At 31.7% G+C, this 18,276-nt stretch overlaps 2 protein-coding genes across 8 annotated transcripts in view; one reads left to right on the forward strand and one right to left on the reverse strand.

Moving 5' to 3' along the window:
* Nucleotides 1–11,344, forward strand: part of LOC130896397 (uncharacterized) — a 162,593-nt gene extending 151,249 nt beyond the window's left edge. For both annotated transcript variants that reach the window (XM_057804448.1, XM_057804449.1), the window contains exons 9-11: nucleotides 4,603–4,744; nucleotides 6,009–6,260; nucleotides 7,165–11,344. In XM_057804448.1, coding sequence (XP_057660431.1) covers nucleotides 4,603–4,744; nucleotides 6,009–6,260; nucleotides 7,165–7,427 — 657 coding nt within the window. In that variant the 3' untranslated portion in view covers nucleotides 7,428–11,344. The remainder of the gene's footprint in view (nucleotides 1–4,602; nucleotides 4,745–6,008; nucleotides 6,261–7,164) is intronic.
* A 3,651-nt stretch (nucleotides 11,345–14,995) lies between these two features.
* LOC130896643 (protein draper) overlaps nucleotides 14,996–18,276 on the reverse strand; it is an 83,196-nt gene continuing 79,915 nt past the window's right edge. For all 6 annotated transcript variants that reach the window (XM_057804852.1, XM_057804856.1, XM_057804854.1 and 3 more), the window contains one exon: nucleotides 14,996–17,711. In XM_057804852.1, the coding sequence (XP_057660835.1) occupies nucleotides 17,584–17,711 (128 nt within the window). In that variant the 3' untranslated portion in view covers nucleotides 14,996–17,583. The remainder of the gene's footprint in view (nucleotides 17,712–18,276) is intronic.

The raw sequence follows: 18,276 nt of genomic DNA on the forward strand, positions 1-18,276 counted from the left end.
AATTTTTTTGGAATTTTTATCTTAAGTAAGTTATTGCACTTCCACACACTATTGGGCCACCCAGTATAAACCAAACTTATTACAAATCAATCTTCAAATATACTCAGAGCTTCTCTGATATAAGCGAATTTAGTTCTCAATAGAGGTTTAGTTTCATTAGGAACATCCTTGGTTTCCATGTTGCAAATTTTCAGTGAGCGTTTAACTCTTTATTCACAGCGTCTTCCCATCTAGCCTCTATACCCTCTTCATAGTTTTCGGATCATTATCTGCGAGATTCATGGAATTACTTCAAAAATGTTATATTAAATGCTGCACAAGAAACATGTGGAACAAATAGAAGAAAACATAATGTAAAACTTACAAGTTACAACTTTCGAGGAATAACATCAATCAGTACAGCGATGGAAATTATGGGAAAAATATTAGAGAAAAGAACAGTAGAAGACACACTCAAAGAATATCAAAGTGGATTTCGAATGGGAAGAAGCAACCAAGATCATGTATATACTATAAAACAGGCTACAGAAAAAGTAATACAGGAAAAGAAGACGTGGCTTTCTTAGACTTACAAAAAGCCTTTGTTAGAGTACCTACAAAATGGTCAAATGTTTACCAGTCAACCGACACCAGGATATTCTCCTAAAAAAGTCTTAGTAATAACAGTAATAAATATTTAACGACCTACAAGAGAAAAACGATAATCAAAAACAAGAAAAGAGTAATGAGAAAAAAGGGGCAAAAACCACCGGAGGTGAACAGCATAGAGTACAACCAAAAACAGGAGAAGCTTACAGCCAAATTTTGTAGGCACTAGTACAAAAAACACAAAATTTCATACTCACAAATTGTATAGAGTAGTACTAAAAAATATGCACCACTCCACAGACATGGGTGAAATTAAAAGCAACAGATTTACTAGGTCATGGTACAAGTCTACAACATTAAACAAAACCACGCCGAAATGCCCTTACTAATATTCTTCGTCAATCTGAAACAAAAAGACAAGCAAATTCACGAAGCAAAACTACTCCTGAATTGCAGTGTTCGAAGAACCACAATCGAAGAGAATAATCTCACAGTGCATAAAGTGTCAACAAGTCCGTAAAGTGCGCCGATTCTCACCTAACTATAGAATGTCCTAGGAAAATTAAAAACAATACAGTAAAATGAGTAAATTGTTCAGAAAATCATCCAGCTACAGGAGCTGTGCACTACATAAACAATTGCAACAAAAACTATAGCTGAAACTGAGAGATGATCTTAAATGATCTAAAAGAGCTAAAAGCAATGATCAAAGACTTAATCACACAGGTGAGAATGATGATGAACCTCATCCATGCTCTTGTCAACAAACTATCATAGTGACCCAAATGTATAAAAGAGTCGAGTGGAACGCAAACGGATTGAATCGGCGTATTCAAGAACTAGAAATAATTTTAATACAAAACAAAGTAGATATCATGCTTATTGAGGAAACACACTTCACAAAACATATATACAGATACCAAGTTATAACTCAAACAAACCATCCAGATGGAACGGCCCATGATGGAATCGCCATAATCATTCGTAGCAACATGAAACATCACCAACTAGAAAATTTCTCGAAAGAACATCTACAAGCATCAACAATTTCCCTGAGTACTTGTAGAGGAACTACAAACATATCCGTAGTTTACTGCCTTTCAAATACAAAAACAAACAAGAGTACTCGATTTTCTTTAAAACACTTGGCAACAAATTAATGGCAGGAGGAGACTACAACGCCAAACACAAACATTGGAGCTCACGGATTATAACCACCAAAGGACGACAACTACTTGCTACAATGAATTCAAATAACTTAAAATACACTGCAACAGACGACCCAACCAACTGGACGAGTGACCCACAAAAAATCCAGATTCAATAGAGTTTTTTTATAAGGAATCAATCCAAAACAGTTTAAAATCCAATCAAATCTTAAATTGTCCTACGACTATTTTCCAATAGTATTTACAATGGATCAGTCAAAAAACCTTATGTTTGCAATCCAAATACAAATTGGAGGAGCCTATTTCAAGATAAAAATAACAAAAACTTTAACCTCAATATTCCGCTAAAAACTACCGTAGAGGTGAAATGGCGCTATAAAATTTAACAAAAATTATCTAGCAAGCAGCTTAGAAAATAAGGCCACCAGCGTAGTACTCAACGAAAAAATAGCTGAAAAATAAGACTTCGGAAGATAATGACAACAGACAAGATAACAAACCAAGGAGCAAAAATTAAATAAAGCTAGCAGAAATCTAAAAAAGTTAATATTAAATCACAAAAATGAATCAGTCGAGAAATTTCTTGATAATTTAATCCTGATTCAAGCAACTAACTACTCCCTGTCGCGGGCAACAAGAAAACTAAATAGACCCCAGCACCCTAATCCACCTATTAAAGACCAAGACGGTAAATGGGCCAGAAATAACAAAGAGAAAGCTGATGCCTTTACCGAACTACCCAAGGAATAATTTTGAGACCGGTACTGTAGATGTTGTTCACCTCGGACTTGTTGGTTTTCACGATGACGTAGACGACACAGCAATACTTGCGTCTCGCCACAACCCAGAAACCTACAAACAAAAATCTACAAAATAGAAACATGGCTGAAGAAATGGAAAATAAAAGCCAACGAATTAAAATCTGAACATTTCACATCAACACCGAAAAAAGATTAGTGTCATATTGAATAACTGCCACCTCATACAAGTAGAAACCGTAAAATACCTAAGCGTACATCTAAACAAGAGACTAACGTGGTAAACACACATATTTAATCAAAGACAGCAACTGGGACTTAGACTTTAAGAGCTTCACTGGGTAATTCGTAAAAAATCGCAGTCGTCATTACAAAATAAAATTCTGGTATTAAAACCATCATAAAGCCCATTTGGACATAAGGAATACAACTGTGGGGATCTGCGTCCAAATCTATAAATCATACAAAGGTTCCAAAATAAAGTTTTGAGAATTTCAGTTAACGCTCCATGGTACGTACCCAATTCAGTCATAGAGAGAGAACTACATCCCCACTATAAAAAGTGAAGTATAACACTGCAGTGAGGGATATAGGATATAGAGATAGAATTTAAACCCATCCAAATGTACTCGCGAGTGCGTTATTTAACACGACAGGTGAAGTGCGCCGCCTAAAACGTTTTAAACTGACAGATCTTTTGACTGGGTTCAATTGTGTATTTATCCATATAAATAAAACAGAAGAATATAGCTTAAAAGAGGAGATATTTTAATGAAAATATTTCCTACATGTAAAATTTTGTAAAGTAATACTATTTACTTTTTATTCACATATATTAAACAAATAGTAGATTCTATGGAGTTCAAAAAGTACATTTGATAGAGACTTCATCATATGACTGGATGTCTTTGCATAGTCAGTGTGCTTATCTGTGCCACACGCTATGATAACAGACCGGGTATTTGCATTACGTGCAAAAGCTGCCTTATCCTTGGCAGATATTTTTTCTTTCTTCACCACATCACCACACTCCTCCAGTAAAATCTTCAATCTAAATGTTTGTGTGGAAAAATTAGACCCACTCAGTTGCGGCTACGGTGTCAAACTCGTCGTCGGGGCCATTTCACTATCGTATCGGTACAAATACTTTACGCGAATCGCGGAAAAATAACTTAACTTTATACAAACACATACTGTGCCCAAAACCTTCTAGTAATTTGATTGCGAAATTATATACCAAGGCTCCAGTAAAACTTACTTTCTATTTGACACTCAACAAACTTTTTTTTTCAACAAGAGAACCCAAACTGCACTACACTACTGTTCTCTAAGAGTTAACCCGCATAGGCATAATCCTAAGCGTGCCAATTACAAAATAAACTTGACAGATAATCGTTGGGGGACAAATCTCGAAAATACAAAATCTGCATGAACGGACCTCTAACTGGGTGCGTTATTCTGATGCAAGAGAACAGCTTTCTACAACTCTATAGGTATATTCTTTTACATAATTTTGGAACCATATTTGCCCAAAAAGCTTATGTAATTTCGGCTTTCTGCGTTGAAAGATAATTATAAATGTTTAGTTTTTTTGTGTGCATTGTTAATAATCGTGGTACCCATCGTGCAGAAGTTTTTGTTGCTCATTTTGACAGTGAGTATACTTATTACATACTACATGGTATGAGAAATCACTATTAGACTTATAATCGTCACACGACAATTTTGCGAGATGATATCACGGACTTTTTTAACAAGTTCGCGTGTAGTAGCGTTTTGGGTCCAAATCCGTCACTACCCGAAAATCCAAAATTATCTCATTAATCATAACAATTCTCTAAAGCAGAGCTAAACTTGCAGTTATAACACGACAAGAAAAAGAAAAATAAATTTATAAATCATAAAAATGAGTAGTCCTTTTTCAGAATTTTCATTATTAACATATATAGCATAACATATATAACTTAATGCGAGTTTGTAAACCACTTCATCATCTTACCCTCTGAAAATATTGACTTTGTTAACCTTACTTCACGGTATATTTATAAAAGACCCTCAACTGAAAATTGATGTTATTAATTTTTCAGATCACGGACGACCAACCATTGCAATTGGGTCTTAATACAAAGCTAACAGTATATGATAAGCCGGAATTGAGAAGTGATTTCAATATCAAACAACTTCGGAAGGAAATTGACAATTCTCAGACAGTATCTCGAAGTAATATTGGTGAGTTCATCTTTCTATTCATCAATTTGTTTAGAAAAATTAATTGCTAGCCGAGTATAACTTTTATCAAAATCAAGTTTATACGAATGATACCGAGCATTTGAAAGCGGCCGAGATATGATTATAGATTTGCTTCACAATCGGCGATCATAATTATAGAAAATAGTGGCTGGATGTCCTTTATCAAGTTTTTGTAACAATTCCAATATCTAATAAACGATTATTTGAAATGTCTTGTTCCGTGTACCTAAGTAACTGTATAAATTCAATCATCTAATGAATGCGAAATAAATCCTGTTTGGATTAAAGCTTACCTGGGAACCGATCCTATTGAGTATGCAACCATTCATATATTCTCTATAACCCCATGGCTAGATGCTACGCTTCAGTAACAAAGCATATTGATAATTTTTATATAGAATGCGCAATGAAGTTGAATGTAATTGTATATTTATTACTTGATATTTTAGTTTGTATAGGAAATGAATTCCTATAACTGTAATTCAGTTTCTGTTCCGACCAGAATGATTCTGTTTTATAATATCGAATCATCAATAACATTTTCATGAGCTGTTATTACTGTATATTATTTTTCAATTACTTCAACTAACAATTTAATTCTAATTTTCAAGTGATATATCTTGAAAGTTCCCAAAATGTTTTTCAATGCTCACGCTATATAGAACGTAAAGGCGCGTTAATGTAAAACCGCTGAGAAAATTTCCTATTAAAAATATTTACGTAGGTTCTAACAGCGTTCGTTCCGAGACAGAATATAAATAAACTTAATTGGAATAACATGAATTCCCTGATTTTATTGGAAAGCTGATGGAGTAACAGTAACTTTTTAATTCAAATTTCTCATCGCGTTAGTTAGTTTATAAAGATGCAGGGCTATAAAAGAAAAAATTAAAACAACAATTGAATAATCGTTAATCTTTATTCGTCGATTGAACTGAGCAAAATCGTAGTTCACGAGCAAAAAATTTAAATAATGAAAAATACTATTTCATCTTATTTTGTTACTTTTAAATTAATATTTTATTACTATTATATACTTTTTCCGTTAATTTGAATTAAATTTTTGAAATGTGAATTAGTGAAGAATAAAATATAATTTTCCTATTTATGTGTGTAATATTGGGTTCTTAATTACTCTTGACATGTAAAGAGTATTTTTTTATTTCATGTGATTGTCTTCTTTATAATTGTAATTCAAAAGTTCATATACATTTATTTATTTTACCATTTATCATATGCTTAGATTCTTCTCAATCAACTAAAACCACCGAAGAAGACTACGATGAGCTGTTGGAACGTCTCAGAGTAGCTGATTTCCTCTACACTGAATACTCCTTGGAAGATGTTATATACCAGTTAGCTAAAGTAATGTTTACACAAAGTTTAACAAGAGGAAGCGCTGAAGCTCAACAGGCACTACAAAAATTCACCAACTTTTTAGAAGCTGAAGCTGAACAGGGTCATATAACCAGAGCATTAGAGAAAAAAGTGCTCGGTAAGTTGATGGAATTTATTAATCAAATTGTATATCTACCTCAAATATCCTTTTCAGTAAATGTAAGTTATTGAGAACTATTTTTAAATAATAACATATCCTGTTGTGTGTGTGTGTGTGTTTGTGTTTGGAGGGGTCGAAAAAATACTTTTAAGTATCGTTATGATTTATGATTCGGTGTTCTGTCTGGTGTTAGACTTGGAAGCATTCCTAATCCCTCTCGATTTTTATCTTCCTTCTATATTTTTTCTTTCAAAGCGAAGTTATTTCAGTAATTGAGTCGCGAACATAGCCGTTTCTACCCTGTCACTCTCAGCATAACTTCCGCCGTATTTCCAGGTTTAACCCCTTGAAGAAGCCAGCCTTTCCATGTACGAAGTAGCACGCAGAGCGCGGTAATATGAAGAATACGCACTCCACACTTTGGTTTATTCCTGAACAGGTTGGGTAATCCAGAGATTTTTAAAGTTTGAACTTGAATATATTCCCTGAAATACCCATGTCCAAAGAGTATCTGGATCAGCTAATAATTCATCTGTTCGTGGCGTGAGAGATTTAGGTCTGACTCCTTATACCATTTGCCAGCAACTTATACTTTTTGTCTGTCCATTTTCCTCAATACGGTTTCAGTGTTATTGATCCTTTCTTTCACTAGCACAACAATGGCATTACAGACATGATACATATTGCGTCCTTGGCCACCATGCGGTGCGCCGGGCAACTTTCAAGGTACTCAGCCGATAGATTATTGTGACTTTTCCATCGTGATTCCTGAGTGAGTACGTATATTAACAGATATTCGACGCCGTGTCTCGGTTGTTTTGTTAATAAAATAGCCGAAAAAATCAATTATTTTTGTGATATGTGTAGAAATAATTTATTGTTAACATTATTCTTGCTTCAGATATATTAATTGCATCATTATCCGACACTTTGAACGAACATCCAGAGCTTTTAATAGATGCCCGTAATAGTATGGGACCATCAGCAACACCTGATCAAGGTCATAATTTCATCAGAAAAGTGTTGAAATCAAATCTAGAAAACACAAGTTTACTAGACTTATATGAATACAAAGAAAATGCAAAAAATAAACTGTTGGAGCAGAAGAAAAACAAATTGCCAAATTATTTGCAATTTGATTTCTCTAAATACAAGTTGACTTAAGAGAAGCCTTCACAGTAAAACATATTATTTGTAAAATGAATTGTAATAAGTGAAATTGGCTTTATTCTCTTTATTTAAACACATGACTATTTTAAAAAGTCTTCAGCAACTGTACCTAATTATAATAATAACAGGTCAACGTTCTCTTAAGGCAGAATTGTTCGATAAGAAGCAGAATTTCAAATTAATCATAAATATAACCCAAACACTCTAGCTGGTGGCTTCAAATTTAACGTGACTAGTACACACTGGAATTAATTACATAGAATCTATACTGGGTAGTTATTAAACCCGAGATTCAGTAACTAAATGGATATAAATAGTGCATTGTAAGTTTTCTCATTTCAAAAGTAACAAATGTATTAATGAAATAATTAGATTTCTAGATATCTTATAAACTTTCTCCAGTCATTGAATGGGAAATATACCAGTTAGATATTCAATTTAAAATACAAACAATATATATATATATATATATATATATATATATATATATATATATATATATATATATATATATATATTAATGCATCTAAATATTTTTGATTTTAGGTCACTTCTGTTTTAAAATTGATAAAATTGGTTTGTTTTTTAATTTTTAAAAGAAAGATAAATTTTGACGTTTCGACTTTTCTTTAAGTCTTTATGATATTTTGATAAAGACTAAAGAAAAGTCGAAACGTCAAAATTTATCTTTCTTTTAAAAATTATCAGATGCATTAATACATCAAAAAGAAATTAAAGAAATTTATATATATATATATATATATATATATATATATATATATATATATGGGAATACCATAGAAGTACACCATAAATTAAAAACTTCATAGCTTCATAGATACACACCTTTAATAGGGTTATGTAATGCAAATACTGGATTGGAGTTCCTAGCTAGTCTATTGTCCTGTCAATCGAATATATTTTCTTATTCCTTTATTTTATAAAAAATAAAGCAGAGTCAAATAGACAATTGTATCAAAAGTACCTAATAATTCGCTTCCAAGCCACACCGACCCCTAAAATTCACATTACATTCACATTCACAAATATATATTGCCCTAAGCCAATATTACCAAAAATATTAGTCAAGTAAAATATATATGGTTCACAATTGTTCGGATTTTTTCCAACACTGTACACTGCTTTGTACCAAATTATTGATAAATTGTATAAGTTGGTACACGTTACACAACTTATACGTATCTGAACTTGTGTCGATTTTTAGACCTCGTCAAAATATTAAAATCAGTTTTAGTTTATATCGTTAAATCGATTTCAATCCCAAGACGCTTGGTAATCCCTGACTTAACCTTCCTAATAGTTACTATATAATAGCTTATTTTTGTGTGAAACGTCACTAGGAGCCATTCATATGGTCACCTACATGAAACCATCCAAGTGGACAGGATCGACCGTTTTTATTGCGATCCAGCATATTGAAACCTATTTGAAAAATTAAAATGCACAGATATACTTGTGAAATGAAAATCTTTTCACTATTGGTTCATTCTAAAAAGTTGTGCAGTTTAATCACATACATCATTTTTCTAAGTTAATTCCTAAAGCCTTTATGACTGCAATGATTCGTCTGGGCATATTTCTGATAATGTTGGCGATCATTTGTTGAAAACTTTTTTCATATTTTAACTAAAACAGTTTTCTACGAAATTTAGGACAGCAGAACTCCTTGATCTAAATTGTCTGATAAGCATATTTCAAAAATGGTCTATTGAAATCACGTCCCGATAATAATCAGACGAATTCATTGTTATAATTTATACTTATTCAGTTATATGTACGCATAAGTAGAGGTGTCATACACACTACGACCCAAAAAATCTATTATTTCCCTTTTTCTTCTGGTGGTGGATGCTCAGAGAGTACAGTTAATCTATTAATCCCACTTCTCTGAGAAAGTTTAAGATTTGGGATGACTCCAGCTACCCAAGATTTTTATTTTCTATATCATATATCCTCAGGTGTAGTGCCCTGGAGAATGTGGATAGAGGTTTCGTCATCTATGTTAACAGAATCTGCACATTGCATCCTCTACTAGACCTAGAGTCGCCACTAACAAAGCAATGCCCCGAAAAAACTGCTTTATATTCGTGTATTATTCTTACTTATATTGATACATTACCTGATTCAAATATATGGTGCTAATATCTGGTATACCTGCCGTGAACGTAAAATAAACTACAATATTTATTACTTATTTCAAACATAATACTATAAGGATTTAGAAAAGGTAATAATCTTAGTTTTAACAGCTACTCATGAAAATATGCCCAATATTGTGAATACTTCAACTACCTAGATTTATATTGCTCGGGTATACCTATGAATCACCTAGTCCAACATAAATTTAGCCTCTCGATATTCCTTTAAAGTCGTTGAAAATGCAAACAATTCGGGAGTGAGTAGATGACGTAAAAATAATGCTGTGACATTAAAAAAATTTCTCATACGACTCCTCTGAATTATAGGCCTTTAAAGTTGCAAAATCAGAACTTATATTTAATATATTCTAAGTCTAAGAAATAAGAAATTGAAGAAAGAAATTTATATGTATATATATATATATATATATATATATATATATATATATATATATCCTAAGTCATGATTTTATCTAATCAAATAATGAAATAATGAGTACTTTTTTATTAAAAATTTATTAAAAATCGATTGAAAAATTCATTTTTGCTATCTTTAGATTGTACAGGTTGTTCGTGTAAAAGTTACGGGTTTTTAACCATTGGGCATGACGCATGAGCCTCCCATGGCTTTCAGATAGTAGTGTAGAATTATATATTCCATCAAACACACTACGTGGACAAACGTAATCATATTTTAAAATTTCATAATGTTCGAATGTATATTTTAAAACATATTCTAAATATAAGTTCTGATGTTGCAACTTTAAAACCTCATAACTCATAAGAGAGGGATCGTATGATAAAATTTTTTCCATATTACAGCATTTTTTTCACATCATCTCACACCCGAATTTTTATCATCAAGTCGCGGAACCCCTGTCTCAGTAGCTCTGTCAAATGAACATGAAAAAACTTGACAATATGTATCTATGAAGTCTTTAATAAATGTGGTTTATGGTATTTAATCTATGATCTTACGAGAATCAGTTTTATGTAAAAAAATACGTAATCCAGGTATGTGCATTCCCCCAATTTTAACTCTCAAGTAATATTACCACATTCAATATATTTTGGAATATTTTATTTCTCATAAAACGAAATTTTAAAAAATATATTCCTAGAGAAAAGTTGCATTTTACTCAGAGTACTCTAATAAAACTTAGTGTAACAACTAAAGGAGTATTGTTTTGCAATCTTGTAGGCTTCACAATTTTTTCTCAAATCACCATTTAAAAAATGTATATAAGTATATAAATTGCTATATTTGGATACATAACTTCTAGTTTCAAGTGCTATTACAAGATTATGATGAATTCCAATATGTCTCAGATATTTTCTATTGACTAACATATCTACTTATATTGAGTTTTCCCATACCAATAAATTCATCATAAATTATTAACCTATCAAATTCAACTCAAAACGTTTATCTTCTTTATATACATTTAAGACAGAACATAAACTCCTCCAAGTAGCAATTTATATAGTGTGTTCATTCAATCCACTAGAATAATCACATAATTAAATGATACAAAGCAACCATACTTCCTTTCAAAGGACCAAGAATATAAATTCCGACTACATATATAACAGCTTTGTGTAATAACCCTACTTATATATTTAATCGAAATTGTAAAAAACTAGAATCAATTAGTTCCCACTAGAATAATTTGACTGAGACTGTAAGTGTTGGAAAATGTATATAAAATAGAGGTTATAAGCATAACAATTTAATAAAATTATAAAAGCAAACTTATTTTTCATTTCATAAGAGACCTAAGTTCCAGTCTTGCCAATTCTCCCAATAGTTCATTAGTAGACACTGTAATTTTATAATTTTAAATATAATTCCATATATTATCTGAAATAATATATAAATTGTATATTTAACAAAACATTAGTATGCAATAAAATGTTGTGTGAACTGTGTCGTCTTCCTAGAGTCCACTACCACCGGATTTTCATTAAAAATTACCTTACACATATAAACCTTGAGGAACATCGTCGGGAATGTGCTGTCGTGTAGACTATTGATAGTCTTAACATAGATGAACCACATCCTGTCTCGTATGTCGCCATAGGATCAGCAAGATGCGTTTTACCATTGCTCTCGCATGTCACTGTTTAGTCGCCACAATACGTTCACCCTTTACACTCGAATGTCGCCGTATAGGCGGCACTCCATGTCTTATCATTACAGCGGGTTGGCTGGTCCGTCATCTCCTAAGCCCATTTTTAATATTTCTAAATTGCTTTCTTGAACGTCCGTTGGGGACATGTTTATGTAAAAATAAAAGATAACATATTTTATATCTGCTGATGATATTGCAACCAATTTATTATTCAAATATGTACCATTTTTGCGTTTAGAATATTACTCAGTTTTAAAACTATCACGATTGGGTAAAGTTTGATGCCCATGAGATTTTTTCAAAATGAAATTAAAAATGAGTTGTAAAGTATTGACGATGAATTTTATATGGACTCGCCTGGTAATGATAGATTAGATAGTGATAATACGAGGTCTGGCTACTAAATAACGAGATTGTGCGCCTAGAGGGCGCCCTAGATGGGTGGGGTAAAAAACGAGTAGTGCGTTGGGTATCTAGATATCTTGTCTATGCACATCCCAAAACACGTTTCCGTCACTATTATATATTTGTGCGGTAGCAGTTTGAAACGAACGTGTTTTTTTCTCGTGCCGAAAAACAGGAATAAAAAACTCCGACTGAGTGCCATAAATTGTTGCAAGAGGCCTATGAGGACAATTCTCTATCACTTGCGCATGTTTTGAGTGGTATAAGCGCTTTATATTTACATTAGTTTTTTAACTTACAATTTATGTAATGGCGGATGCCAACATCCAACGTATGTTTATTGAATTTTGCCGAACTACCGAAGCTTGACATCTGAAGATTTAGTGAGACCTGATTTACCTGTAAGTACAAGTATTGGGTTACATCTTTGTCAAAAATTAATAAACAATAACCCAGGATACAAAGAATATCATTTTTACACAGATAGATACTATACAAACTTGCCATTTGAGAAGAGTTGTTAAAACTAAATGGTTATTTGACAAGCGCTATTCAAATTAATCGCAAATTTATACCTGATTCTATCAAAGAACCAACGTTTGCCGAAGATAACACGTATGCATGCAAATCAGATAATTTAATTTTATTGGCATGGAAAGATAAAAGGGTTGTTACTACACTTGCTTTGTGTGATATTTCAGGAACACAGCCTGTCAACAGAAGAGTACGTGGTGGTAACTTGCAAGTCGTAAATAAGCCAAATGTAGTGGTCAATTACAATAAATTATCGTCATTCTGTTTCCTGAGGAAGTGTTTGAAATGGTGCCGAAAGTTATTTTTCTGGGGACTCCAAATGTTCAGTTTCAATGCAAATTGAATATATAAAATTTCACAACGATGCCAAAACAAAAAACCAATAACACATCTAAGTTTGGTGTACGAGATGACAAAAAATTTGCTGCAGCATTTGAAAAAGGAAGCTGTCCGGTTAAGAGATTATTTGAAAGTGGAATCCAAACCTTAATAGTAGTTTATAATTCTTCAAAACCTATGTATAGTATTGATCATCTACATTATGTATTATACGTCAAATCTACCAAGTCGAATGAACCTGTACAGTTATCAACCAACAACGAATGGAGCACCTCACCAACATTTTAGCGGGGTTGGACAATGTGTAACTAATTCCTGAAACCTATCATGACTATTTCACCACCTGCTCTAAATAAATTACTGAATACAATATTTTGTAACTGCAAGAGTGGCTGTGGCTCAAGATTTGGATGCAGAAAAGCGGGGTTACAGTGCTCTTTAGCTTGTGGTCAGTGTAATGAACAAGCTTGTCTCAATGCTGTATCATATCAGATATGATGATATTAATGATGATAGAACCTTTGACCTAGAAAGCATGAGAATGACTTGGAGACACATGTCGTTGAAGACGATTATGAAGAGGAACTTGAAATTCTTCATCAGAGAGACGATGACGACGATGATGAAGAAAAAGAGAAATGAAATTAGAACTTGTTCTCGAACTTTTTATTAATTTTGACAATAATAAATTTATAAAATGATTCTCCACTATTGATAATAAATACAAAAAGCGCAAAACCCATAAAAACGAGATATTTGTAAAAAAAATCAATTTCTTTCAACCAATTTCAACCCTTTAAAATTGGCGACCATAAAATTATATGTGAATTTTGAGAACAGTTTTAGTATACCCCTCTATAATGACTGGAATGTAAGCAATTGTAGCTTAAGTATCTGCTTTTCACTCAGATTAGTAAAAAAGTCCATTACCAACCACCCTAAGGAATCTCATGTTACCAAATTGTCCATAACTCCTGCGGATTTCATTGGAAGCAATCAGGATTTATGAGTCACAATCAAATCAGCTATATTTCTGAAGATAATATTTTAAACAAAACAAAACTGTTCTTAAGTTACTTATATAATGTTGTATACAGGTCAATCTGTATCGTTTTTATCTAATTAGCGATTGAACTTTTTTTTGACTGTACACTTTGAATTTTGGTTTTTAATTTAAAGATTAAGTTTATGATCAAGCCATACTGAGGTAATTTTTGAGGTTGGTTCACTCCACAAAATCAATATTTACAGCTTCTTTAGCGACCAGGTCAACCTCTTCGTTTCCTTCTATTCCAGAATGCGAGGGGATCCAACAAAATGCAATTTTTGTTGTTGTAATCTTGTTCCTGCTTAATTTTGATTACCAAGGAATTAGTGCTGTGAATTTTTTGAAGAGTTTGGATTGAGCTAATGGTGACTGTGACTATGAGGTTATTAGGTGCGTCTGACGAAGCAGCGATGTATGTAGCTCAATATATTGTATATAATTCAGCAGAGAAAGTAGATGGGGTTGGAGGAGTTGTACCTTTATTACCAACGTAATTTCTGTTTTGAATTAAACAGCTTTTATGATGAGTTTGAAAAGGCACAATAGGCATATGTTTTATGTAATTGCTCTGTTGTCACTGTTTTCCAGTTTTTGTATTTTATTGTGAATTAACTATGGTTACACTAATTCAACAATAGGAAATAATAGTGAAAATGTTAAAATACTAATAGTATGTATTTGAAAAAATGTTAAATTTTGAACCATTCAACTTTGGACACTGTTTAATACTTGCATTTGTATAGTTAAGAATTTAACTATTTATATTTTACGCAGTAACGACACCGCTAAAAAATGTGAAGTAGTATTTAGAAGTTGTGACCTGAAATAAAGATAGTAAACAATATTTCACAACTTCTCCGTTATTAAACATCGTGGGACTGAATATCTTGCCCCGGGATTAAATACTAATCTTTACTGAGTGGTAACAAGGGAAGAAAAATAACCTTCACACTAAACACTTCATTATATTTATACCTATACTTATCACAGAATCTTGATAATAAAATAATTTTTATTTACAAATTAAAAATTATAGTCCAAGAGCAAGCGACATAAAATCCAATTTACACATTTTATAATTTTGGTGAAACGATATTTGTTTAGTATATATAACTTTTATGCGTCGAATCTAGAGATCTTCAGGAAAAATTTATGTGAAAATCGTTCATTTTGTCGCCAGACGCTCAAACCATACCAAATATATATGATAGATTAAATTACATTTCAAACATATATTGCTTTTTTCAATCATATATCACAACAAATTGAAATGGAAAAATATGATACAATCTATAAATATACACAAAACGGCATTAATATGATGAAAAATAGAAATTATATTAATTAAATTTACCAAATTTCTTTTTGTGAGCAATTTTATAGCATAATAACCTGAAGAGAAAATATATTTGTACAAATATAGAAAAAAGATTTTCACTAACCACAAGTGTTTACAGTTAGAAGACTGGTAGTTTCATAAACTAAAGTCAACTAAATACCAATGTGGACAGTGTATATAAATACAATTTTATAGTTGAGGTATTGAAAATATAGTTAACTACCTTTTGCAAAATCAATATTTTCATCTGATTTATATAGAAGGTAATAAATTAGATATGTACAGCTTTTCAGTTCTTATAGTTTTGATACACATTATAACGTAAATTCTACCTAACCATCTTGCCATATACAACAGATCTATATGAGATGAGAGATTTGTGTAACGACACGGTTCCAGAGAAGTCATCATCAAAGTTAACACTGAAAGTAAAAAAGTAAGCGAACCTCATTTGGACCACAATCGTATTATTTCAGTTAGGCTTCTATATTATAGATGAGAAAATGCACTCACGTAACTACAATGAAATCAGTACAAAAGTGTAAACGGAATAATGAAAAATTGTCATTTTGATTGATATCACCTCCATTCATGGGACTGAGTCTTCGACGAAATTAATACATAAAAAATATACTAGTATTTGTCAAGGTACGGTGCGATACTTGCACATATGATATTTCTGCAAAATATATAGTAAAAACAGTGCGGGTCTTCTATCAATAAACTCTGTATATGATTTATCGAACACATATTTTCTAGATACTATCTTCTTCTATAAATAGAAATCAAACATAACGACATAAAATTGATTGTCCTCTCACAAGACCAACGTAATAGTTTCTCCAAATTGAATGAAGTAATCATAAAAAGACAACAATTGAGTTTTGCTCAATATGTTGATCTTAACCATATAAAACACAAACAATCAAAAAAGTTGAATTTCTTTTTTAATTACAAATTAGTACCAAGGCTGATTTTTGGAATATTAGTTATAACAATTATTTCTACTGAGTTGACAGAAATTGTAATTTGATTCATATAACATTGTTGCTGACGTATTAGTCACTTATTAGACCTCCACCATTTCTACTGTATATTATGTAAAAGAGAAGTGGTGTGAAGGAATTAAAAGTTTGTACTGATAAGACTAATTCCTACATATATCAAGTGAAATACTCCATACAATTACCAAATAATAGTAATATTAATCCGCATATATATAGTTGTATCAAAATTTGAAAGTACAGACTTAAATAGTTGAAGTATGCCCGAATTATCTATATAAGAAAACACAATATTTCAAAATTTGGCAATCACGATAGTTCAAAATTTGGCAGCAATACATGAGCAAATAGGTTTTCATATGTTCAAAATGTTTCCGAAATTTGTAAATGTTATAAATATAATTAATTTGAAATACCTTATATCAAAAATACTGTACAATTTTACCGACAGTTTTCGATTCTGCAATTCAAAAAAAGCTCTTCTTGAATGTCAGGATCAGTAACGGACTTTTTTTATAACTATTTGTCCAATTTTAGAATCCTGTATAAATTATAAAATTATTCATAACTTTTGAATTTATCTATTTAAAGTCAGTATTTTAAAAATGGTCGAAAGCAGCACAACAAAAAAGGCAAAAGAGAAACCCTGCAAGACTGAAGTTGATTTCAATATTGAAAACAGAATAATTCATATTCAAAAATCAACATTGTAAATTTATAAACACCACTGAGTGAAAAAAACTTATACGTTTTTCTTTTTAATACTCTCTCACATTCTCTCATTATTATTTAATTAGGAAATAGTGTTATGATATGCCTATGTTTCTATGAGTCCGATAATCATTTATTATATAATAACTTACAAGTCGAATCATTTTTAAAAAAATTGGAATAAAAATCTTATAACTGAGAGGAAAAGTAACTATTGATATTTTTTTACGAGCATAATCATTCTAGTGTTCAGAAAGTTTTATTTATTAGCACTTATATAATGATATCCCATTCTTTTCGTATAGATTCAAAATAAGTTCGGAAGTTCAGTACTATTCTATATATAAAAATTTAGCTCTTAATCGAAAAATGCAAGACAACTTGTTAAATGGAATAATATGATGTATACAAAACGTTGTAATGAAAATATGTAAAAAAAGAGTATCAAGAGAAATAAATAGTTAAATGTAACTTCATAACTAGTTTTCATCGATTATTTTGTCGTCTCTTGTAAGATCTCTAGATCCAAAAGGACTAGCCATCCTTTGGTAATGTGGTTTTAGAGTGCTCACAGGCCTCGTATAGTCCAGATGGTCGTATTCCATTTCTGAAAAAATCAGTTATAAATCATATGTTTTAACATAAATTTAGATGAATAATAAATTTGACTTGTTATTAATTATCAATGTCAGTAAATATAAAGAGCTTTATTTGAAGTATGAGTAAAATTACAATCTGTATAAATACGAGGGTTGCTACAGTAGTTTTGAAGGTGGATTACCAACAGCCTATCAACTCTCTTCGACTTTTGTTGATGAAGCACCATCTCGAGTCAGAGTTTTCGCTGGTTTTCCGAATTCAATCGTGGTTGTACTATGCTACAATTTCATGAAGTTCATCCAAAATCGGTTGTTGTGCAAAAAAACATCGATGCTGTGCCGTAAACTTATATGGCAAGATCGTCATGTGATATACCGTGAGATTGAGGCATACTTGGGCATTCGTTCCACTCGTGTACATTCAATATTGTACGAACATTTGAATGTCAAAAAGATTTGTTCGCATTGGATACCGCAAAATTTAACAATTGCTTCAAAAAAGCTTGTGACGATTGGTGCAAAGAAATGCTGAAAAAATTCATTTACAGGGCTTAAAAGATCTCTATAAGATCA

The sequence above is a fragment of the Diorhabda carinulata genome, chromosome 7 (genome assembly GCF_026250575.1).
Source record: "Diorhabda carinulata isolate Delta chromosome 7, icDioCari1.1, whole genome shotgun sequence".
NCBI lineage: Eukaryota > Metazoa > Arthropoda > Insecta > Coleoptera > Chrysomelidae > Diorhabda > Diorhabda carinulata.